We start from the raw sequence: 25,373 nt of genomic DNA on the forward strand, positions 1-25,373 counted from the left end.
ATCAAAATTAGTTATTTGTTTTAATAATCAATTAGTATTTATGCATTTTGACTAAATATTACAATAGGATTAATGTTACTTATATCCCTAATAATACAAAATATTACACTTTAACTTTAAATATTTTATTTTTTTAATTTTTCCTCCCTATTTCCTTTCACCGTCAATATTTTGTTTTCTCTGGTTGAGAATCACACAAATAGGTACAATTATGAATGTCGCTGATAATGAATGTCGTTGATAATTGTTAAATTTTACATTTATTTTTGTTTACTGTTTTTAATTGAAATTAATATGAATTACAAGTAAAAAATATTTTATAAAATTTTGATGGCAAAGTGTTACTTAACTTGGGGGGTTTTTAGTCTTTTCAGTTATTTTTATATAAAAAAAATTTAACAAGTAGATAAAAATGACTTTTTTAAATTTAAAAGATAGAAATTTTTAGAAATAATTATTTATCTATTCATTAATGAGTTCTATTGTAACTTGTTGCTCAAAATGACAATATTACTTAAGATTTATTAATACAATCGACCATTGACTCAATTGATCATTCAAATTACACACGAAAACAGATTGTATTTGACCAATTTTGGCTTGACCCACCATGTTTAGGAGTCGGGCCACTAGCATAGTAAATAAAACCCACAGTATGGTCCAAGGTCCCTTGGATCATGCTTTCACAAATCTTAGCAGGATGGGCTATCAAATTATACGTTTTTTATGCAATTTTTAATTTTTTATTATTTTAAAAATTTTATTATTTTTAACAGGCATATTGAGCACAAATTTTGTCTGAAGACCCCGACTTGGCTCGACGCTCTGTGTTCAATTCAAATACATGTGTTAAAGATTGGCGATGAATCATTATTACTTTTAGTACTTCAAGAAATTACAAGAATAAAGCTAAAAATACCAACTAACAAATCATTTAGTCAACACATTTCCTATAATTTAATGGCCAAAAGACCTATTCTCACCCCTGTTTTAGTCTATTGATCAAGTCTCACACTTCAAATTGAAAAAATTCAAATACCTATTTTTCTATTATCATCCTTAATAAATTTTGTTTGAAATAAGAGTAAAAAGATAATTAATACATTTATTTTAAAAGCTTACTATTAATATAAGTTAATATTATATATCAGAACTTCAAAGTCTCCTAGTGAAAGTTGAGTGGGAATGTGTAAAGTTCAAATCGTAAAACTAAGTCGAATCATTTAAAAAATACAATTTGATTTGGTTTTATTAAACCAAATTACAAAACAATGAGTTTTGGGACCTTAATAAAACGATGCGTATACGAGTTTATTAGTACGACATCGTTTCATCTGGGAAAAAAGGAAAATTGTTGTGTTTGAACTGAAAGAAAGGGAAGTTTTTCGGTAGTCTTCACTGTTTCATTAACTGAGAAGTAAGTGCTGAGTTATGTGAAAACAATCGGACAACAAAAGAGATCGATGAGGTCAGTGTCAGGTTGTCAGTTAACGGTAAAGATAGAGTATGACAGTTGTTGCTAGCTGTCAGGTGGTAGTTAGTGTTTTTTTATATGAAAACAGAGAGCTCACAACAAGTGAAATCTTAGAGAGGTTATTCAGCTAGTATAATTCTGTGGCTTTTCTTTACATTTGTCATGGTATTAGAGCCCTTGACTGGCATCAACGGCTAATTCCTCGTCAGAATCTCAAAAAATTTTAGTCGATTTTGGTGCTGTTCCTAGTCAGCAATTAGCGATGTCAAGTGGTGTTCCTGTGTCAACGTTGCAAGTGATTAATCTACAACTTACAGAGGATAATAACTGGTATTGCTCAAGTACTGGGTACTGTTGGTGCTTTTGATTTGAAAGAACATCTCTCTGGTGTGATAACACATTCATCTTTGTTTATAATGACTGAAAAAATGTGATAATTTGTTGATGAGTTGGCTTGTAGCATCTATTTCTGAAGATATGTTTGGATATGTTGCACAATATTGTTCTGCATAAGAAATATGGTTGACTCTAGAAAATTACTTTACTACTGTGTCCAAATTGAGAGTTCTAAGTCTGAAGAATATGTTACAGACAATGGAAAAAAAGGAGCTCAACCATTCATGAATAATTTAGGAAAATGAAAAGTGCAGCAGATGCTCTAGTTGCTAGCGGTCATAATATAACTGAAAGAGAATCAATCTCTTATATTGCATGGGATTGGACCAAAGTTTGATCCTATAGTAGTACATCTAGCTTCTAAGCTTGATGAATGAATCAGTGTATAACGTTAGCATATGCAAAAGTGATTCTACAAAGGCATAAGCAAAGGCTGTCTAAACACTCCACTTATGTGTTTGATATACAAGGAGTATCAGTTAACATGGCAAATAAAGTAGTTGGAAGAGAGATTAGAGGTAAAGAATATAAAAATCAAAAACAAAATGTTATGACAAATGTTGAATCTGATGTGTTGTATCACGAGTCTGGAGACAATGGGGCTCAGTATAATCAAGTGAGAGGTAGAGGCAGAGTGTTTAACAAGCCAAAGGTGATTTACCGAGTGTGTGGAAAAGCTGGTCATACAGCATTGCAGTGCTATCATAGGTTTGATACATCCTATGTGGGAAATGGTAGTAACTGTGGGGGTGGATATAGAACAAGGAACTTTCAGACCCAGTTTGAAGTGATAATACTGAAGAGGCTAATGTTGGAAGAATGGGGTATTTTGGAGCAAATAATATGACTAGGTAGTCTAGCTATTTTTCTGGCACCAGGCAATGAGTAAATATGATCCACAGTGGTCAGAAGGAGTGAAACAAGTTCAGATGAATGCAACATTTAAAGGCGGAGGAAATGGAGCTAGAACAAATGAGATGGCAAAAGGCTTCATTACTTCACCGGTAACAGTGACTGATCCTACATGGTACATGGATTCTGAGGCCACAGATCATGTCATTTCAAATTCAAACTAGTTAGACAACAAAGCAAGATATGAAGGCAGATAATAGCTTTAAGTGTGAAGTGGAGACTCATATAGGTTCTTCCTTTCTTCTAACTCCCTTAGCTAACAAAAGCTTATATCTGAAAAATTTCATGTGTGTCCCCCATATAATAAAAAACTTGTTTAGCATATCCAAATTAACCAAGGATAACAATGTTGTGGTAGAATTTAACTCAGAGTCTTGCTATGTTAAATATAGAGAGACCGGAATTGTGCTTCTCCAAGGAGCTGTGAAAGATGGTGTATAGCAACTTCAACCAAGTACAGATGCTTATGCCTCAACATGGAAGTTGCTTTAGCAAGAATCAGAAGTTTTATGCGTAAGAATAAGGAAGCCAAGATGCCTGTGAAGAAGTTGTACGGCAAAGAAGTCTCAGACACAGCACTTCGTTCAGGAGATTGGATAATATCATGAGCTCGCCATGTATCTGTTCTAATTCACCTCTTGTTCGAACCAGAACTTAATCAATTAGGTGCAATAATCTCTGCACCAAGCGCATAATATACCGTCAAGTGTGAAGATTTATGATTGACGCATGCATTTTGTTCGTAATTCCAATTTCAATGAATCTATGTGTTTGGACATATGTGTAATGAGATTGGGCCTACTAGGCCTATTAGTAGGCTTTGTCCAAATTACAATTCAACATTGACAAATTCCTAACATTTTGACTAACAAACAAAGATTAGGCTCTAAATTTGATACCTGAAAGAGTTTTATATTAATATAAAAACATAAGTAGCATTTGTATAACCATAGTTACTTTTTCATTCCCATTTTCTAAAACATTGTGCTTGGAGTAATATAGAAAGCTCTCTTCTAGACCAAAATCAAAATGGAACCGTTAAATATAATTTTTGTTTGGCCAAATGACTATTTCCCACCCAAGGTTTGGTGCAAACAAAATTTTCCATCCATTAACTATTGAAAATCTAATTATCCATCATTTTGTTAAATTTTACTATTATTGTCAAAGGTAAAAGAATTTATTTAACAAAAATATTTAATAAAAACTAAAAATTTATCATATTTCCACTCCTTAGGTTTAAAAATCTAACAATACCACCCATTAAAAGCTTAAAAAACTTACATTCCCCCTTAGGGTTTTTCCAGCCACCATTGTCGACGGTCGGTGGCAATGACGATTGCATTTTCTCTCCCTGTTGTTCCATTCTCGACCATCACTGACTCAAGAAAACAACTGATGAAGACGAAACGTTTTTGTCTCAGACGAAATGTCTTTGTCTTAGACGAAGATGATGATGATGCATTGTCTTCATCTGGAGATGAATGATTCATCTTCATCAGCTAGTTTCATCTATCAATAATGATTGAAAATGGAGCATGATTGAGAGAGAAGCCAGGAAGAAGGGAGAACGCCACTGTCTTCAATTGCTAGTAGCTTACAGGAAAAATCTTACTGTAAAAATGTAAGTTTTTTAAACTTTGCGTGAGAAAAATTTGTTAATTTTTAAATTTAGGGGTTGGAAATACAATGAATTTTAGTTTTTTTAAAATTTTTATTAAATGACAATTTTATTTCTAATAGTAACAGTAAAATTTAACAGAAGGGTATATATTTGAATTTTCAATAACTAATAGGTAGGAAGTTGAGTTTGCACCCATCCTTCGGTGGGAAATAGCATTTGACCTTTTTGTTTTCAGCAAATTACTAGGCCTTGCTGGTGAAGCAAACCTAAACTTTTGAATGGTTTCCCAAAGCTCCTATCAAATCTATCATTTCTCTGTTATGAACATCTAGAAGACCAACCTTAGTACCGTTAGCTTCATAAATGCAAAAATGAAAGATAATGATCAATAATTGAGTTATAATCCAAACATTATCTGTACTTGAAAATATTTATATATTGATTATTTCTGATGTAAATATCATGATGTTAATTTTTATTTAATGTGGACGGGAGATAGCGTCTGATTGTCGGCTTCACAAAATGAATAGAGTAAATACAGTAGTCAACAACTAATCTTTAGTCCGTTTATTAATAATTTTAGAATATACGCATATATATATATATATATATATACACATGTAGAGAGAGAGAGAGAGAGAGGGAGAGACAAAAATCTTATGATTAATTTAAGGCCAAACGACTATTTCCCACCCAAGGTATGCTGCAATGTCAAGTTTCAACCTTTTAACTATGGAAACACCAAATACCTACCTATGACTGGTTAAATTTAACGAAACCCTAACCCCTAAAAATTTAATCTCATTTCCCCCCCCTAAAAGTTTAAAAACTAATATTTTTTTTCCTAAGCTAAGTTTGAAAAGATCGCATTTCCCCCCTAGGGTTTATTTCCAAACCCTTTCACTTTCTTCGGCGCAATCGTCGGTCGTCTTTCCCTCCCGACAGTTTCTCTTCCACCGCAGGCCCCCCTAAACTCCACCCCAACCCATCCGGCGCAGAAAGACGTTGTCTGGGAAGAGAAATCGTCTTCCCAGACGACGAAGAAGAGATCGATCGAACTCGTCTTCGTCGTTTGGGAAGACGATCATCTTCCCAGACGACGACGCTTCATCTTCCAAGGCTTCTCCGACGTCGATTGAGCTTCTAAATGGGAGGAAAGAGATTGTCGGAAGAAGAGGATGCTTCGAGAGAGAGAGGCCGTCGACAATAGAGCCGGAGATGTCGCTGGAGATTTCAAAACGAAACCCTAGGATGATACTGCGATTTTTTAAAACTTAGGCTGAGGGAAAATTTTAGTTTTTAAAGTTTAGGGGAGCAAAAGTAGATTCTATTTTAGTTTATTTTTAATATTATAGAGAAAATGACGATTTTACCCTTACCACCGTTAGGGTTTCGTTAAATTTAACCGGTTATGGGTGAGTGTTTAGTGTTTCTATAGTTAAAGAGTAGAAACTTGACATTACAACATACCTTGGGTGGAAAGTAGTCGTTTGGCCTTAATTTAAATTCATAAAAGTTGTGACCAACTGCATCGAAAAAAGGAAAGAGGAGATGTTCAAAGAGAAGAAAGAAAGAGTTCAATTTTCAATTCATAGGTTAGTCCTCATTTATTTTCAAACTAAAACTGAAACATAATTTTCAAACCAGCTGATTTAAAATAAAACGAGTTGACTTTTTCTCAAAGTTATTAGCAAGGGGATCTAGTCCTGGCCACGGGCTTGTTTGGCTTGTGAACCAGAGCAGGTTTGTATAAAACCAAAATTGAAACTATCAAAACTGAAACCCGTTTGAATCGAAATCGAAACCAAATTTTAACTGTTTGATTCAAGTTTTTTTATTTTTAAACAGTCAAACCAGTGGTTCAAAGATTCATGAACCGGAATCATTAAAATTTTTTTAAGTTTTTTTTTTTTAAATTTAAAAAAGTGACCAATGGTTCTCTGCAAAATCTTTAAATACAAAGGTTGAAGAGCAGCCTTTGCATTTACAATAAGAATAAAATTGTAATTTTATCAATAATATTTATTAAAATTTTCTCTTATATTTTAAAAACTAATAATTTCACATCTTTCTAAAGTTTTATAATTTTTAAAAGTAACATTCCCCTCCCCCCCCCCCCCCCCCCCAAAAAAAAAAAACTTAAGGTTCATTTTTCAGACGCTCTCTAGCTACCATTTTCGGCCATCGACAATGACGCTTCAACCCGCCATCTCCAACCATCAAATTTTCACTCTTCAATGCAAGAAGATGCAACAAAGACATATCTTCGTCGATTTTAGATGAATTGATAGAATCAACGAAGGCTTGTCTTCGTTGATTCATTTGGAATTGACAAAGACTTCATCGATTTTAGAAGAATCGATGGAGTTGACAAAGACTTATTTTTGTTGATTCTAGAAGAATCAACGAAGAAACATCTTCATTGCATCTTTTTGAAGAGCCAGAGAGATGAAAGGTAGCTGGAGATTCATGGATTGAAGCGTTGTCTTTGGTGGTTAGAGAGACTCTGGAAAATAAATCCTAGGATAGAAAGGGGGGAAATGTTGCTTTTGAAAGTTTGGGGGAAAAACATAATCAATTTTATAATTTTTAAATATTATTGATAAAATAAAAAATTTACCCTTACCTTTATTAGAAAATTTTAATAGTAGTTAACTCATAGATAAGACTTTAAAATTTTCAAATCTCGTAAATATGTATTTATATTAACATTAAAACTTGGGTGAAAAATAGTCCTTTAGCCTTTTTCTTACCAGAGAAGGGACCTTTGTCAATGATGAGTAGGTTAATAGGATGATAGTTACACATACATCAGAATCTTGTGGGATTCTTTTTTTTTTATAATTAATAGTAATATTTTTTTTCCTAGGCATCTTTATTTTTTTAATTTACTTCCAAAAAGTAGCAAAATAAAGGGATATTAATTAAAAACGACAATAATTTTTTTGTCTAAACCTTTTTAGGCAAATATATAGTGGTTTTACTTTCATGAGCAAATTTAATTTTAATTTCAATAATTCTCTCTCGGCTAATTACGTCATTTTCGGCTAATTATATTGAATTTAACATAATTTTTTTCGAAGATTTGATAAGTTTTGATTTGAAGATTCAGTGAATCATGTTTTAAGAATTCAAAATATATTTAAAAATTGATAAATTTTTGTTGAGATACAGATAGGAACGAAAAGATTAGCATACGTAAGGAAAATAGTGAGTGCGAACAGGTGGTGTATAAAATACGTAGAGTACGTATAGTGCATAAAAGGTATGTAATAATTATATATAATATATAAACATAAAAAAAACCAAACAGACGGTGAGTAAGGGTGCGCGCACCTTCGCACCTTACGCACCCTCTATATATATACATAATTATTATTTATATATATATATTATATTAAATATATATAAATAATAATTATATATATAAGGGGTGCATAAGGTGTAAAGGTGCATGCACCCTCTTCTAATATAATATTATATTATATTTAATATAATATTTGATTTAAAAATATAATATAATATAATATATATAAATAATAATTATGTATATATATAGGGGGTGTGTAAGGTGCGAAGGTGCGCACACCCTTACCCACCATTTGTTTGGTTTTTTTAATATTTATATATTATATATAATTCTTACGCACCCTATGCACTTTACACATCCTTTACCCACTCTTTACGCACTTTACGCACCATTTATGCACATGTTACTCACTCTACGCATATTTTATGTACTCTACACACCTTACACAACACCTGTTCGCACTCACCATTTTTCTTGTTTATGCTAATCTTTTCATTTCTATCTGTATTTCAACAAAAATTTATTAATTTTCAAATATGTTTTAAATCTTTAAAACATGACACACTGAATCTTCGAATCAAAACTTATCAAATCTTAAAAAAAAATTATATCAAATTCAATGTAATTAGCCGAGAGTGACGTAATTATCTGAGATTTATTGAAATTAAAATTAAATTTACTTATAAAAATAAAACTACTGTATGTTTGCTTAAAAAAGTTTTGGCGAAAAAATTATTATCAATTTTAATTAATATTTTCTAAATAAATAGCATCTTAGATTATTAATTAGACGATTGCAAATTTAGTTGTTCATAATATAGTTGTACATAGAAAACGTCAAATAACACATCTTAGATTTGCAACAGAGAACACATTTCAAATCGAATACATAGAAAACGTCAAATAACACATCTTAGATTTGCAAGAATTCAATTATGTAAAATCATTGAAATTACAATAGCGAAAATATATATGAACCCAATGCTCGATAAACTGAATCTCAAATTTCTTCATAAAGCAAGATAAGATTAACATTCAACAATCAACATGGTGGCATAGTTGGAGGGGGTAACAGTTGTGCATTTGGTGTGTTACCATTTCTCACTATAAACACCGTATCCATCCCCCAGCTCATGTGTCTATCTAAATGACAGTGCATAAACCAAACTCCTGTTTAAACCACCAAAGAAACAAATAATTAATTTTATAAATGTGTTAAGAAGATCGAAAATTCAAAATAAAATCGAAAAGAAGCGAACAACTTACCTGGATTATTTGCCTTGAATCGAATGGTGGTCCATCCATTAATCGGGACGGCGATCGTGTTTTGGAAAGGAGGATCGACGAGATTATAATTTAATGGATCTGTAGCATTGTTGAAATTTCCGAGCCCCGATCCAACGACATAGAAACTGAATCCATGTAAATGCATGGGGTGATCTGCCCCAGCAACAACATTTGTTCCTTGAAAAACAATCTCAACTGTAGAATTATATTCTAGGACTCTCACCTCAGTGGCTCGTTGTGATATCTCTAAATATAATGGCAAATACGTAGCAGTGTAATTGAATACCAGTGGTGGAAAATCTGGGAATCGAGTTCCATAAATGCCATTGATGTTATTATAATAAGCTTGTAGTATATCAACGTGTGGGTCCACGAAGCTTATATTGTTTATACTAGCAGCAAGTCTTGTTCCGTTAGGTCCGGAACATGAATTGTTAGCGCAGGGAAATGCGTTCACTGAAAGTGTGTAAAAGAAATTGTGAGTAAGGTTCATTGGGACATTAAAAGGGCGATTTTGATTGGCTAAGCTTCGAAGACTTCCGGTGAAATTCACCGAGGCGTTGGTGTCGTTATAAAGAGGAAGACTGGGCAATGGGGGAGTTGATGAAGGAGTGTAATTTCCACTGTATTGAATAATAGCAGTGGTGGTTGTGTTATCAAAGGTAAGATTAACTGTACTGGAATAGGCTTTAGCAGCCATATAATAATGATCAGGCATTTGATTAGCGTGTAACAAGACATCAATGGTTTGGCCAGGGCTAATTGTGATGTAATTGCTCGTGAATTGCTTCGTGTAGCTGGCGTCCGATCCAACCACCGTCAGAGAATGATTCGCAACGCCAAAGAAAAGAAGGTCTTGCATGGCGGCGTTTATTATCCGGAGAAGGTAAGTCAACCCATAGTCAACAGTTAGCCTAAATGTTCCTGCAGATAATAAATTAAGAGAAAAGAAACCTTGTTATGGGCAAGTAATTTATATATATGAATAAGAATATCCTGATTTAAGCCTACTAAAACGCATTTATTATAAAATTAATCAGAAATCTTTCTCATTTATATTATTAATTTCGTGCCAAAACTTCCAATAAAATTATTTGTATTGACTAATCAAATATATCTAAGTAGTTAAAGTCTGCTTTATAACATTGGCAAGTTTTACACGCTTTGACGACATACTAACAACCATATAATATTAGACATTACTTTCAGCTCCAATTTACATTTCAATGACTGTTACTTAGCTTTCCATTTTTATACTAATTTCGAAACATAATATATTAGTATATATATAGCCTTCTGGGCAAATTCCATTGCTCAACAACTATTACTTCAAAAATAATCTAAGCATTGTTAAAATATAAAATATAGTTGGATAATCTGAATAATATTGATAACATAAATTGTGATTAAATTTATAAATATTATATTCTTTATCACCTACCTGGACTTGAGCACGCATACAGATCACCAGGCTGACCATTGATCAAATACGCATCCGAAACATTTGGATCCCCTCCGGATTGAAGAAATTGATCATATACGGTATAAATATTGCTCTTCCAATACTGTCCTGCAATTGATTAAGGAAAAAAAAAACCGTTAAACGGAATACTCATAGTTTCAAAAGGCTTCAAGCAGAAGAGAATCTACAACTATAATTCAGCCCGACCTAATATAATGGGAACTTCGACATCAGGCTTTGGAAACGGATAGCTGGTTCCAGTCTTGGGATATATTACTATAGCACCATGAACTGTGGCTCGTGCCCAGTCGCTGTGAGCATGCCACCAAACAGTCCCTTCTTCAGTTGAAAATATTATCGTCTGAGTAAAGTTTGCTCCTGGTTGAATAGGGCATTGTGTGATCCATTCAGGGCCGTCAGACCATGGATTCCGAGGCTGCTTCACTCCATGCCTGCAAAGTTATCAAAAGATGGATGGGTTCATTGTCGTCAGAAAAGCTCATTTCTCTTATAGTAAAGGCATCATATTTACCAGTGAATTGTGATGTTGTAGTTGCCCTTATTGATAACATCTACAATGATTGTGTCGCCTTTTTTTACATAAAGCGTTGGTCCCGGAAATTGTCCATTCACTGTCAAGATCGTATTATTGCTGCAAAGTCTTGTAATCGTAGTTTCCTCCACCTGCAACAATTAATAAGCAATTATTAATATAATTCCTCATAAATGAGAGGAAGAAAAGAGCGTTGAAGGAAGATTAGCAGATAAAAGTGGCTTTAATCTAGAGGTTCGCACTGATATGAAGCTTACCACAAATGTGTAATGAGTCTGTGCAAGACAATGAAAGATTCCAGCAAATAATATAATGCTAAGGACTTGTAAACTAAGGACCTTCATGGTCAGCCAATTATCTCGGTGATTGAATAATCCTATATTGATTTATTTGCATGGGCATTGAGGTGTATATGTAATCACGGGCGCCATATATTATATTAATTTTCTGAATCGCAGTTTTTAGGCCATCACTATAAACGAAATAAAAAATTCTCAAGCAGTGCAATCTTATTCTCAAGGGGCATATATTATATTAATTTACATTGCTTTGAGTGTATATTAATTGTTTTACAATCATTTAAATAAGGTTTGATTCCGATTTGAATTTAAGTTTAAATCAAATGAATTAAGTTTGTGTTAAGAATTAGAATTATTTTCGTAAATTAATCAAATTCAAATTGATTTAAATATATAAATTTAAGCCACTTTATATTGAAAAAAAAATTTAAGTCTAATTTAAATCTCAATATATTGATACTGAAGTAATTATTCTAGATTCATATACTGAATCGTGTTCATAGGATCAAATGGAATATAATGTGAAGACCGAAATCTATAATTTAAGACAATGTGAACAATCTAATTAGTAAATTGACCCATGAAGAGGTCCAACGCGACATTTGGCGTGTACATAGGTTAGATTTTCATATGATTATACAAAGGCAAAAAATTGTTTCTAATTGGCTTTGGATTTAACTTCTGAAAATCACCAAACAAAACAGCAGACGATTGGATTTGACCATTCAAAATATGATTATACAAAGGCAAAAAATTGTTTCTTCTTAACCTATGTTGGTTCAGAGAAATTTGATCTGTTCAAAAAAAGTTAATCTAAATGACCGACGGCTAAAGAAATAGTAAAATACTTATCTATTTTATTTTACCTAGCGAATATATAGAAAAGAAAAATTAGAAGATAATTTTAAATGAAGTTGGTGATGACTTTTGACTGCTGAAGGAATCTCATAATAAATTGAATGGAAGAGTTCTTCTAAGTAAAAGACGAAATAATATGTGATTATTAAAATTATAATTTTATTATACAGAAGTCAGCTTACATGTAAAATAGATTAAATGCATTTATATATTATTTTAATCCAGCCGTGTTAAAGTTGTTGAATTATTGACATTAGATATGACATATTTTTATAATGAACGGTTGGATTAAGATAAATGACTGGTTGTAAATTGTTACACGGCTAAAATTTTCGTTATCTAAACTTGCACGTATGATTTTTAATGGGATAAGACTAGCGTCCCGGTAAAAAACCAGAATTATTTGTAAAAAATTATACACGTTCTCTATATGTCAATCTTTGAAGAGTATGGATAAACATATTACTCATACGCAACGCAAAGAACTTCATAAGAAAATATATTTGTAATACCTCCCCTAGGAAATTATATTTCTATTTGTCTCTCTTGTCATCTAGGGCATTTCTCTAGACCCATATTCTAATTACGTGAAATGCAAATATATGTAAAATCATCTTTTCCAAAATCAATGGTGGAAATATTTGTAATCATTTTTTCAAAAGCATAAAAAATCTTTATATCGATTGATTTAGGTTGAGATAGAGATTTGACATCTTAATTATATGGTTCAATCTCTCAAGCTATTGTATAATATATATGAACTTGTTCCAACACCACTGTGCATGTGGCGAGAATCCTCCCTTATAATGCCTCTTTGTGGATGCATATTTTAAACTTAAACCATATAGAAAACATATCTCAAAACATCATTGTGATAAAATAATGTTTTATGGGTGACTTAAAATCTCTCTATCTATGAGATATCTTTGTCCCATACATGTTTCAAGGAATCTTTATGTCCTAGATGTGTTCTAGGAGATCTCTGTGTCCCAAAACATCGCCCTAATTCTCAAAAACATGTAAAAATCTTTTTCTTAAATCATTTAAAAAAATCATTGAATAAATTATTTTTTTATAAATCATACTCTCGAGCTTATATAAATCTCATATCAAGTTCAATCTAGCTTGAATATATCATGTACATGCTCATGATACTTAAGCCTTATCTAATTCTCTTTAGGGTGCATCCCTATACTTCAACATACTATTATCATCCTTTAATTCCAGTAGGACAACTTTATGAATAGTTGTTTATCTAGCTACCCTCTTTAGGACATTTTTTCCAAAATCAAGTTCTTTTGAAAACACATATCATTGTATCTATGACAATAATATAACATATTGTGGACATTAGTTTCCAACCATGTTAAAAAATCTTTGTGCTTATTCTTTTTTATTATATCTCACATTGTAGTGGATAATAAGATTAATTAATGAATTTTTATTGTTACTAACATAGCCTAATTTAGGCAAGACTTTAAATTACGTATGTCAATTATTGATGAAAAATCTTATCAATAGTTTAGCATTAGAAGGAGGGCTTTATTTGCTATTACAAATATCTATTAATTGTCAATCTCTAGCATACTTGTCTTTCTAAATGGCCCATGGAAGATGACATAGAAAAACCTTGGATAACCAAATCTTTGATATAATCTACAAACATCCATTAATCATCAATCTCTAGCACACCAATCTTTAGTATCACTATTGATGAAAAGCTCTTATCATAGTTGACATTATATTTTTGCGTGAAACTTTTTGCTACCAATCATGTTTCATAAGCATATATGTTACCCTCCATGTCACTCTTTTTCTTGAAGATCCATTTATACCTTATGGGTTTTATCCCTTTAGGTAGACCCAAAAAGTCCATACTTGCTTCTAGTGTCTGAAATTTATTTCAGATTTCATGACTTCAAGTCATTTATCAAAGTCTGGATCTAATACAACATTCTTGTGGGTCGTAAGCTCATCATTGTGGATGACCAATATGTCACCATACTGAGTCATGAGACACATAAATCTTTTAGGCTCATGTCACACTTGGCTAGACCTATATAGCTCATGTGTGCATTGAATCAGTTCATTTTTTTCCATAATAAGTGGTGTAACCTCTATTGTGCAGTGGAAATATAAAACACAATTTCTATGCTATTGAATGTAATAAATAATTAAGAAAAAAATAAAAATGCAGAAAAATAAAGGAAAGAAAACACAAAAATTTACAAGGTTCGATAAATGTACCTATATCCTCGACACCGTTGACTACTTTCACTATCTTCAAAGAATAGTTACAAAGGAAAAATAAACTATTAAATATCCCTAATAATAGAATTCTTTCAATATAATTGTGTTTGACTACAATTGTTTTTGGGATGATTTTAAATCAAAACCAAGGCTTTATTTATAACCTTTGGTAAAATATAAAGAGAATAAATTAACCAATGTGGGACCTAAAGAGCCAATTTTTTTTTTTAAACAATCTCCACCTTGGCGATTTAGTGAGTCCCACCAAATTGTCCTTATATTTTCTTCTTCAATGACGACTTCAAATGCTCCTTTTGACGCTATTTAAGCTTGCAAAATGTTGATCAAGTTCAAACAATGATTGAACTTGATCGTTGTTACCACCTTGGTCATCATATCAGCAGGGTTCTCAATAGTCCCAATTTTCAAGAGTTGTATATTCCCTTCTTTAACTATCTCCCTTACAATATGATGTCTAACGTTAATATGCTTAGTCTGTGCATGGAATACTGGATTCTTTGCCAAATGATTGTACTTTGACTATCAGAATACATATTGACATGCTTATGAACAATTCCTAAATCTTCTAGCAATCCTTGTAACCAAATAGCTTCCTTTACAGCCTCTGTAACTGCCATATACTCTGCCTCTATAGTAAACAAAGCAACTGCAGACTGCTAGGTAGATTTCCAACTGATTGATGCTTTTGCAAGAGTAAAAACATCATCAGTAATTGATCGACGTTTATCCAAATCACCAACATAATTAGAGTCAACATATCTAGTCACATCTTGACCAAGTACATCATCTTGCTTAAATACTAAACCAACATCTACAGTCTTTAGTAAGTATCGTAGAATCCATTTCATAGCCTGTCAATGTCCATTACCAGGATCATGCATATACCTGTTCACCATTCCAACTACATGTGAAATGTCAGGCCTTGTACACACCATTGCATACATCAAGTTACCAACTGCATTAGACTACGAAACTTGTGACATATATCTTCGCTCTTCATTTGTACACAGAGATAAGGATGCACTGATCTTGAAATGAGAAGCAAGTGAAGTATTTATAGGTTTTGACTTTTCAGAAATACCAAAATGATGTAGTACCTTATTTAAATATTCTTTCTGAGTCAAACTAACCTTGCTTCTTTTTCTATCTTTACTAATCTCCATACCTAAAACTTCTTGGCTTCTCCCAGATCTTTCATTTCAAATTCTTGATTGAGTTGTGTCTTTAATTTCTCAATTTCTTCTTGATTCTTTGAAGCTGTCAACATATCATCAACATACAATAGTAGATAAAGTTACTCCTAGTATTGTTAGAGATAGAGAAAATATTTTTTCTCAATCTGATTGGTGGAGATCAAATCCCTATAAATATGGAGAGCGTTTGATTAACAAGATGCCCTGTTTTAAATTGTACAAATCTCAAGCCAAGGATAGTTCAGAAGTTAATCATAGTCATTGAATTTCATGTCCATATTTATTTCATGCGTATGTGTTTATTTTTAAATTATGGTTATGTTGAACTCTTTATGTTGATATAATATATATGTTTTATGGATTATTTGTGGAAATTCTGAGACTGGTAGAATTAAATTATTCTCGTCTAGAATATACATTGACGCGATTGAATTAATTGTTAAAATGTGAAACATTTGTGTCATAGACGATGATTGGGAACATAGTGAACTTTCGACTCTATCTTATGTGACATATTTTAATCTTTAATGCACAATTGCGACAATAAAATGTGTATATATCTTATTGTTGGTGTTGTGTTGTGTATCTCTGTAGTTATATATTGAAATGACTTCGAAAAACATAATTGCCGATTTGAATAAGGGAGAAAGATTGAATGAGGATAATTATAAAATATGGAGAATGAGAATGCACTATATCCTAGATGAACATGATGCCTTAAAAGCTGTTAATCAGGTTATGGATGAGCCTCAGCTGGCTAAGGGGCAAATCCTAATAATGCCCAACATAAGCGTAATATGGACACTTATAATTCCTGCAAAAAGAAAGATTTGACTGCCAGAGGAATACTCATCAGCTCAATGAATGATGATATTGCTTATCAGTATGAGCAATTTGAAACTGCGAATGCTATGTGGGTAGCATTGAAAGAAAAGTTTAGAGGTACGACCGTCTCTAAACTGTGACAGTTAACCATCAAGTTCGACACATATAAGAAAATTCTCAATAAGTCGATGAAGCAACATCTGAGGGAAATGTCAAACATGATAATTGAGCTGAAGAAAGCTGGGCATGAACTGATTGATGAACAACAAGTGCAGGATGTTATACGATCTCTTCCTGATAGTTGGGAGCACATGAAGGTGAACATGACCCATAATGACAATATCAGGATTTTTGATGATATTGCTCACCATCTTGAACTGGAAGCTGAGTACCTAGAGGCTGCTGGACTAAATGCTCAAACATATGTTGCTGAGTCCAGTTCGAAGAAATTTTCTAGCTATAAGAGAAAATGGCGAAAATCAGGAAAAAGAAAAGAGATCGTCCAAGGACTTATGAACAAGAACAAATGGTTCAAGCGCAAAAGAGGCAAGCGCTATGGGAAAAGAGATAAGTCTAAACTGACCTGTTATAACTGTGGCAACAAGGGTCATTTCGCCGTGAATACACGGAGCCGAAAAAGGTATTATCTTATCTTGTCTCAAATTGTGAGATTTATGTTTCCAATACCGTTTTCTTAACTAAATCTCATCTTATGTGGACTGTAGACTCAGGAGCCACAGACCATGTAGCTCGTGACAGAGACACTTTCGTAGAATTTCTTCGAATACCGAGGGAAACATAGTGGATATATGTAGGTAATAATACCAAAGTTAAAGTGAAAGGAATGGACACATGCAAATTGGTTTTGCGCGGTGGTCAAACTTTGTACCTATATGATGTTTTATATGCTCCAGAAATTCGACAAAATCTAGTCTCTGTAATGGTTCTGTTAAAATTGGGATATTGTTTTATTTTCTTTGAAAACTTGGTTAAACTTTTTTATAACGATATGTTTTATGGATATGGATTTATGTCTGAAGGTTTTATGTTGTTGGACACCTTAAATTGTATTAATGATAATACTATTAGTTTTTCTTTATTTGCAACTCCTAATAGTCTAGATGTGGATGCAAATAAATGACATGCTAGATTAGGGCATATTGGCCAAGAGAGAATGAACAGATTAGCCCGTGAAGGTTTATTAGGACCTGTCACGAAAGTAGATTTGCCTATTTGTGAGCATTGTCTAGCAGGAAAAACTATTAGAAAACCTTTTGGCAAAACTATTAGAGCTAAAGTTCCTCTGCAACTTGTACACTCAGATATTTGTGGACCTATGAATGTTAGAGCTAGAAAAGGAGCATTCTATTTCATCACTTTCATAGATGATTATTCACGTTTAGGCTATGTCTATTTGATCTCCCATAAGTCAAAAGCAATAGATTACTTTAGACATTATATGAATGAGGTTGAGAATCAGTTGGACAAAAGAATAAAAGCCTTGAGAACTGATCGAGGTCGTGAGTATTTATCTACCGAATTTAAGGAATTATGTAGTGAAAAAGGAATTATGAGGCAACTGACGATTCTTAGAACTCCGCAACAAAATGGTATAGTGGAGAGACGAAATCGAACACTGTTAGAAATGGTTAGGTCTATGATGGCGTAAGCAAATCTTCCGATTTCGTATTGGGGAGATGCTTTATTAACTGAGACTTATATACTTAACCGTGTGCCTACTAAGTCAGTAACTTCTACACCTTATGAGTTATGGACAGATAGGAAACCTGAATTAAATATGATACGCCCTTGGGGGTCTGCTGCATATATCCATGACACATTCCATAAATTCAGAAAATTGGGTCCAAGAGGTAAGAAATGTATCTTTATAAGATACTCTGAACACTTTAAAGGGTACGTGTTTATAGGAGAGGACTTTGATGGAAGAGTGACTGAAATAGAATCTCGAGATGTGACATTCATAGAAAATGAATTTCCTGAAAAGGGTGATATCAATAAAAGTCTTCATCTGTATGAAATGGAAGAGGAATGTGGAGAAGGTTCGTCCCAATGACCATTAGTTATGTCACAAGAGACAATGTCTCTACCTGTTACAGATAGTGGGAGCAATGAGGTTATGCTCCAACCTATTTCGGATAGTGGGAGTAAAAATCCTCAATTGCGTAGGAGTGAATGTTCTCAAATCCCTAAGAGACGTTTTGAAATTGAAAATGAAGTTTTCATAACTACTCCTCCAGAAGACGATAAGCCTAAAAATATCAAAGAAGCTCTATCATCCCTTAATAAAGAAAAGTGGCAAAAAGCATTAGAGGAAGAAATGAAATCCATGGAACTTAACCAAGTTTGGAGTCTAGTGGACTTATCACCGGGTCGAAAACCCATTAGGAATAAATGGATTCTCAAAATTAAACGAAAGGCGGATGGCTCAATAGATAGATACAAAGCTCGCCTAGTGACAAAAGGCTACACTCAACAAGAAGGTATAGACTATGAAGAAACCTTTTTGCCTGTTGTGAGGTTTACTTCAATCTGTGTCATTCTAGCTATAGTAGCACACTTAGATCTAGAATTGCATCAGATGGATGTCAAAACAACTTTTCTTAATGGAGAGCTTGACAAAGAAATCTACATGGATCAGCCTGTAGGTTTTGTGGTAAAAGGCCAAGAGCGTAAAGTGTGCAAGCTCCAAAAATCTATATATTGCCTAAAACAGTCATCAAGACAATGGTACTTAAAATTTCATAAGGCAATATTGTCTTATAATTTTAAGATGTTAGAACAAAATCATTGTGTTTATATAAAAAGATCTGATAACAAATTTGCAATTCTATCTCTTTATGTGGATGATGTGCTGATAGTTAGAAGTGATTTGAAATATGTGATGATCATTAAAAATTGGTTATCCGTAAATTTTGACATGAAGGATATGGGTGAAACAGATTATATTTTAGAAATAAAAATCAAAAGGGATCATTCAAAAAGACTTTTGGCTCTGTCACAAGAGCGTTTTATATCCAAAAGATTCTAGAATAATTCAACATGGGAAACTACAAGCCTGTAGATAATCCTATGTCAAAAGGCGATTCATTGAGCCAAGACTTGTGTCCAAAGACTCAAAACGAAAGAAATGAAATGTCTCTAGTACTTTATTCAAATACGATTGGAAGTCTTATGTACATGATGATGTGTACTCGTCCCGATATATACTTCGTTGTCGGATTGGTTAGTCGATATTAATCGAATCTAGGAAGGGAACACTAGAAGACTGTAAAGAGGATATTGAAATATCTGAAAGGCACTGTGGATTATTGTTTATGCTACCAAGGAAAAGATTTGCGTATCGTTGGCTATTCGGATGCTGATTGGGGTGGTGACTTAGATCAACGCAAATCAACTTCAGGTTATGCTTTCTTACTCCAAAATGGCACTATATCTTGGAGCAGTAAGAAACAAATGTGCATAGCCTTATCCACAATGGAAGTAGAATTTGTAGCATGTTTTGCTACTGTGCAAGAAGCTGTTTGGTTGAAAAGATTTTTTGAGAATTTGGGTGTAATGGATGCATCAGTTGGTCCTATAGTTATGTATTATGATAATCAAGCTGCGATAGCTTTCACAAAGGATCCCAAATTCCATAATAGAACCAAACATATCGACACCAAATATAACTTTGTCAGAGACATCATTTCAAAGAAGGAAGTGATCGTACAATATATTTCTACGTATAACATGATTGCTGATCCTCTAACTAAACCGATCTCAAGAGATGTATATCTTGGACATGTTAAGTCTCTTGGCTTGCGTAGAATATGATAGATGACTTGTTGAGTATATATTGTACTTGTAACACAACATTAGAACATCAAAGAATTTGAATTTATTTTATGTGTTTGAATTCATGGTGTTTATGGATATACACATTGTTTATTTTTGAAATCTCAACAAGATGATAATGTCACATAAGTTTGATTGACTCTCTCACACGAGCAATCGCCTTTGACACTGAGGAGAGTGTGCAAAGATGAGACATATTTCTTGAGGTTGATGCCGCTTAAAGAGCGCACTTAGAAAATGAGAATTGTTCAAGAAATGAATTATTTGATATGTCGCCTTGATGATTAATCAAGATGAGGTCATGACTTGATAGATTTGAAAATGACCGATTTGGATCCCCCACGTCCAAATAACTTATGAATGTCAGATGTGAGTTCTTAATAGATAAAGATACCTACAAGATTGGAGAGTAATTAAGAACTCAGGTTAGGCGCTGAGTGCAGCGACTGAACTAAGATCTGTACAATATTGGTAATGACATTTTGAAAAGATACACATTGTAGCACATGATTCATACCATGTGTGCTTGAATAAGACGATTGCTTAAAGTAGTGGAAGGATGAATCCCTGTTCTTTCACTGTGTGAGACTATATGAGGATTACCTCATGATGGTACCCTTTGACTCTTTGCTATTATTTGATGTTTATTCTTAATGTTGCTATCTTAGCTTGGAACCTATGGCTATGAATGATTCGGTCTATGGAACATGACTAGAAAAGCAGCTAAGTTTAAATTGAGAATTCCAATTAGATGAGGAAGACTTATATATTACGTGTATCCATTGGCCGGCCGATCATGTCACTCATACAGGATATTAGACTTGATCATGGATACATAGGAATATAACACAATAATAAATGAGGGATTAAAGGAAGCTAGTGTTATTGAGTAAGTCTAGGGTGCTGTGAGATTAACGCTTTATTTTATTTTGGGTTGAAGCGACTATGTTATTCCTAACAGATGCATAGTAAATTAGCTCTCAAGTGTAGGTTGCTCGCAAGGTCGCACGGTACATTTGCTAGTATGAATTGCTCTGTTCTGTAAGATTTCTATAAAAGAGTATTGTGATTCGGATCACCCATCATGTGTGAGTGGGAGATATTGGATCCGGTTCACCCATGATGGGTTGACCCTATCCATTAGGGTTACAAGGCTAACCCATGATAGACGATATTACAATATTGCCCTTGACAGTTATTTTTAATAACTGCCACTCCCTCTCTTATTTAAAATAGAATTTAACTTCCATTGGGAAGTTAACTGAAGCAAAACAGAAACGAAATAACAGTACTCTTCCAAATCAATTCTCTAGAAGAATTCTTACAGAAACGAGAGAGATAATTAGCAAATTGTGTTATGGATATTTCCAGGAGTGCATCGAATCACCAAATTATCATCAATTATCAGATTCAGGCAACCGGGTATGCTTTCTGTGATCTTGGAATTCGTTTAATTTATGTTTACAGCTATATATCATTGAAAAGAGGATTCAAAGATCTTTCCAACAAGCTATAATAGCACTCATAATTTATCAGATAAGACAGTCAAAACGTGAGATAAAGTCAGTGGCAAAAAACTGCCTCCTCTGTTTATTTGGTAAAGCAGTCCTTTTGGTTCATGCAATATTTAGCAATCCAAATGATCTCTAATTCATACAAGCTATATATCACTGAAAAGCTAATTCCAAGATCTTTCCAACAAGATATAATAACACTCATAATTCAATAGATAAGGCAGTCAAAACGTGAGATAAAATCAGGGGCAAAAACTGCCTCCTTTGTTTATTTGGAAAAGCAGTCCCTGTGGTTCATGCAATATTTAACAATCCAAATGATCCCCAATTCATACAAGCTATATATCACTGAAAAGATAATTCAAAGAGATTTCCAACAAGATATAATATCACTCATAAACCCTTAGATGAGACATTCAAAACGTGAGATGAAATCAGTGGAAAAACTGCCTTCTCTGTTTATTTGGTAAAACAGTCCTTTTGGTTCATACACTATTTAACAATCCAAATGATCTATAATTCATACAAGCTATATATCACTGGAAAGGGGATTCAAAGATCTTTCCAACAAGATATAATAGCACTCATAATTCATCAGATAAGACAACCAAAACATGGGACGAACGCAATGGCAAAAACTGTAAATATTATGCAACTTTCTGCCATGAACAAAATCACACACATAGACATCCCAAATGGCAAAACAACATTTCTTAACTTCAAAATCATCATTTATAAAATAGATCCAAGGAACCAAAAGCCTAAAACATGCAACATATCAAGGATGATACCCCTTACCTTGTTTCAAGCCAAATCTTTGCAAGTTAGCTTCCTTCTCTTTGTTTTGCTTCCTTTATCACCAAGACCACTTTAAATCAACACCAAAACACACTAACATATTCACACAACATGCATATAAACATAGATAAAAGGGATAGGAAGGAGATCTTTGGTTACCAAAGCTTCCAAGTGCTTCCTTTTCTTTTCTTTTTTTTTTCTTGTCTTCCAAACTCCTTCAAATCCTTCCTTATTCTTCAAGAAAACAAAGAAAGAGCATGAAGAATAGTGGCTGCTAGAATATGGATGGGAAATGATGGAAAAAATGGTATGAGATGCCTTTTTTGACTTTCTCTCCATTTATATGTAATCTTTATCCCTTTTCTCTTTATCTCTTTGTTTTTTCTTTTTCTTTTTCTTTTTGTATTTATATACATACATATATATATATATATATATATATATATATATATATATATATATATATATATATTTATATAAACACACCCATACATAACATATATATATATTTAAAAAATGGGAAGTATCTCAAAACAAGGTTAAAAGACGTAAATGCCCCTGAAACGTATCTGAGGATATTACAGATTTCCTCTTCCAAATTACTATGTAGAAACATAGTTTTCATATCAAGTTAAGCTAGTTCCAGATTTAATTGTGCTACCAAGGCCAACAAAATCCTAATAGAGGATTGCTTAATAACTGGAGAAAATACCTCATTGAAATCAATCCATTTCTTTTGAGCGTAGCTTTTTGCTACCAACCTTGCCTTGTCATGAACATCTTATTTGTTAGGAAATCCATCTTTTCTTGCATACACCCATTTGCACCTAATTGCCTTATTGTTCTTCGGTAATTGAACTAACTGCCAAGTTTCATTTTTCTGAAAGGATTGTAATTCCTTGTCTATAGTTTTCTTCCATTTTTAGCTTCTGGACTTTTGACTGCTTCTTTACAGGTGGAAGGAATATTATCATCTACAATCGAAAGTGCATAAGCTACCTTATCAACAAATCGAGCAGGTTTATGTATTTCTCGTTCTGGCCTTTGTGATGTAATTGATTCTTGTTACTGCTGAGGTTCTTGGGTTGAAACCTTTCTACTTCACTTTCCTCCTTTGCCACTAGAGTATCACTATCATTTTCAACAACTCTGGCTGGGTTTATTATTATGATTATCTCAAACTCCACTTATTGTGAAGTACACTCCACTTACTGTTAAGTATCATCGGTCTTTTTTGTTACTTTCTTTAACATGATAAATTCATCAAAGGTAACATCCTTACTGTGAATGATTTTTTTCGACTTTGGACACCAAAGACGATATCCTTTCACTCTAGAATTAATCCCCATGAAGATTACTTTCTTAGCTCTCGGATCTAATTTAGATTCCTTTGTATGATAATAGGCAGTAGAACCAAACACACGTAAGGAATCATAGTCATTAGCAGGTTTTCCAGACCATACCTCAAGGGGTGTTTTCCTTTCAATTGTAGTAGATGGTAAACGATTAATGAGATGACATGCATATGTAACAGCCTCAACCCAAAATGTTTTGCCTAACTTAGCATTAAGCAACATACATCTAACCTTTTCTAACAAGGTTTGATTCATGCGTTCAACCACCCTATTTTGTTATGGTGTTCCTTTGATTGAGAAATGGCGTATAATACCTTCAGCCTGACAAACTTCAAAAAACAAATCACTAGTGTACTTACCACTATTATTAGTCCTTAATCGTTTGATCTTTCTGCCAATCTGAGTTTCAACCATCTTTTACCATTTCAAGAAAACACCTAATATGTCATTCTTCTTCTTTAAAGTGTACACCTATGTTTTTCTCGAAAAGTTATCAACAAAAGTAACAAAGTAGTGTCTACCTCCTAAAGATGTTGTCTTAGTAGGTCCCTATACATTAGAATGAACATAATCCAAAATACCTTTAGTATTATGAATTGCAGTACTAAATCTTGCTTTTGTCTGTTTTCCTAAGACATAGTGCTCACAAAAATCCAACTTGCAAGTCTTTGCTCCTTTCAATAAGTCTTGTTTCACTAAACTAAATAAGACTTTTTCCCCTGCATGTCCTAAATGCATATGTCAAAGTTTGGTTGTTTCATCATCTACATCGTTTTTAGATATTACAACTACTGATTCAAAACCTGAACCACTATTATAATAATACAAGTTATTTCTTCTTATACCTTTCATCACTACAAGGGCATTTGAGACAACTTTCAAGACTCTATCTCGCATTGACACCTTGAAGCCTTTGGATTCCAAAACTCCTAAAGATATGGGATTTTTCTTTAATTATGGCACATGTCGAACATCTGTCAAAACTCTAGTAGATCCATCATTATTCTTTAAACGGATTGAATCTATCCCCTCAGTTTTGCAAGGACTATCATTAGCCATGAAAACATCTTTACTATTTAGTTTTTCATAATTGAAGAACCATTCTTTGTGTGGACACATATGGTAAGTGTATCTTGAATCTAGAAGCCATTCATTATACTGAGATGTCGATGGTAGACTTACTAGAGCAAAGTCTGACTTATCTTCTTCAATTTCAGCTACACATACATCTAAAGCAACTTTAGTCTTATCTTTATCTTTCCTTTATAACTTTGGACAATCTTTCTTCCAATATCCCTTCTCTTGACAGAAGGCACATTTATCTTTACTAGGTCTTTTATTTGACTGAGATCTACCCTTTTTTTCTTGTTTACGACTTTGATTTCAT

The 25,373-nt window shown here is 33.2% G+C and overlaps 1 protein-coding gene across 1 annotated transcript; it reads right to left on the reverse strand.

Moving 5' to 3' along the window:
• Positions 1-8,701: 8,701 nt before the first annotated feature.
• Positions 8,702-11,362, reverse strand: LOC123228609 (laccase-15-like). The gene is made up of 6 exons (XM_044654038.1): positions 11,276-11,362; positions 10,998-11,149; positions 10,673-10,917; positions 10,445-10,573; positions 8,983-9,927; positions 8,702-8,886 (listed from the first exon to the last, which is right to left on the reverse strand). The coding sequence occupies exons 1-6, from the start codon at positions 11,360-11,362 to the stop codon at positions 8,759-8,761; spliced, it is 1,686 nt and encodes a 561-aa protein (XP_044509973.1). The 3' UTR covers positions 8,702-8,758.
• Between the last annotated feature and the right edge of the window lie 14,011 nt (positions 11,363-25,373).

This window comes from Mangifera indica, chromosome 11, assembly GCF_011075055.1.
Source record: "Mangifera indica cultivar Alphonso chromosome 11, CATAS_Mindica_2.1, whole genome shotgun sequence".
Taxonomy (NCBI): Eukaryota; Viridiplantae; Streptophyta; class Magnoliopsida; order Sapindales; family Anacardiaceae; genus Mangifera; species Mangifera indica.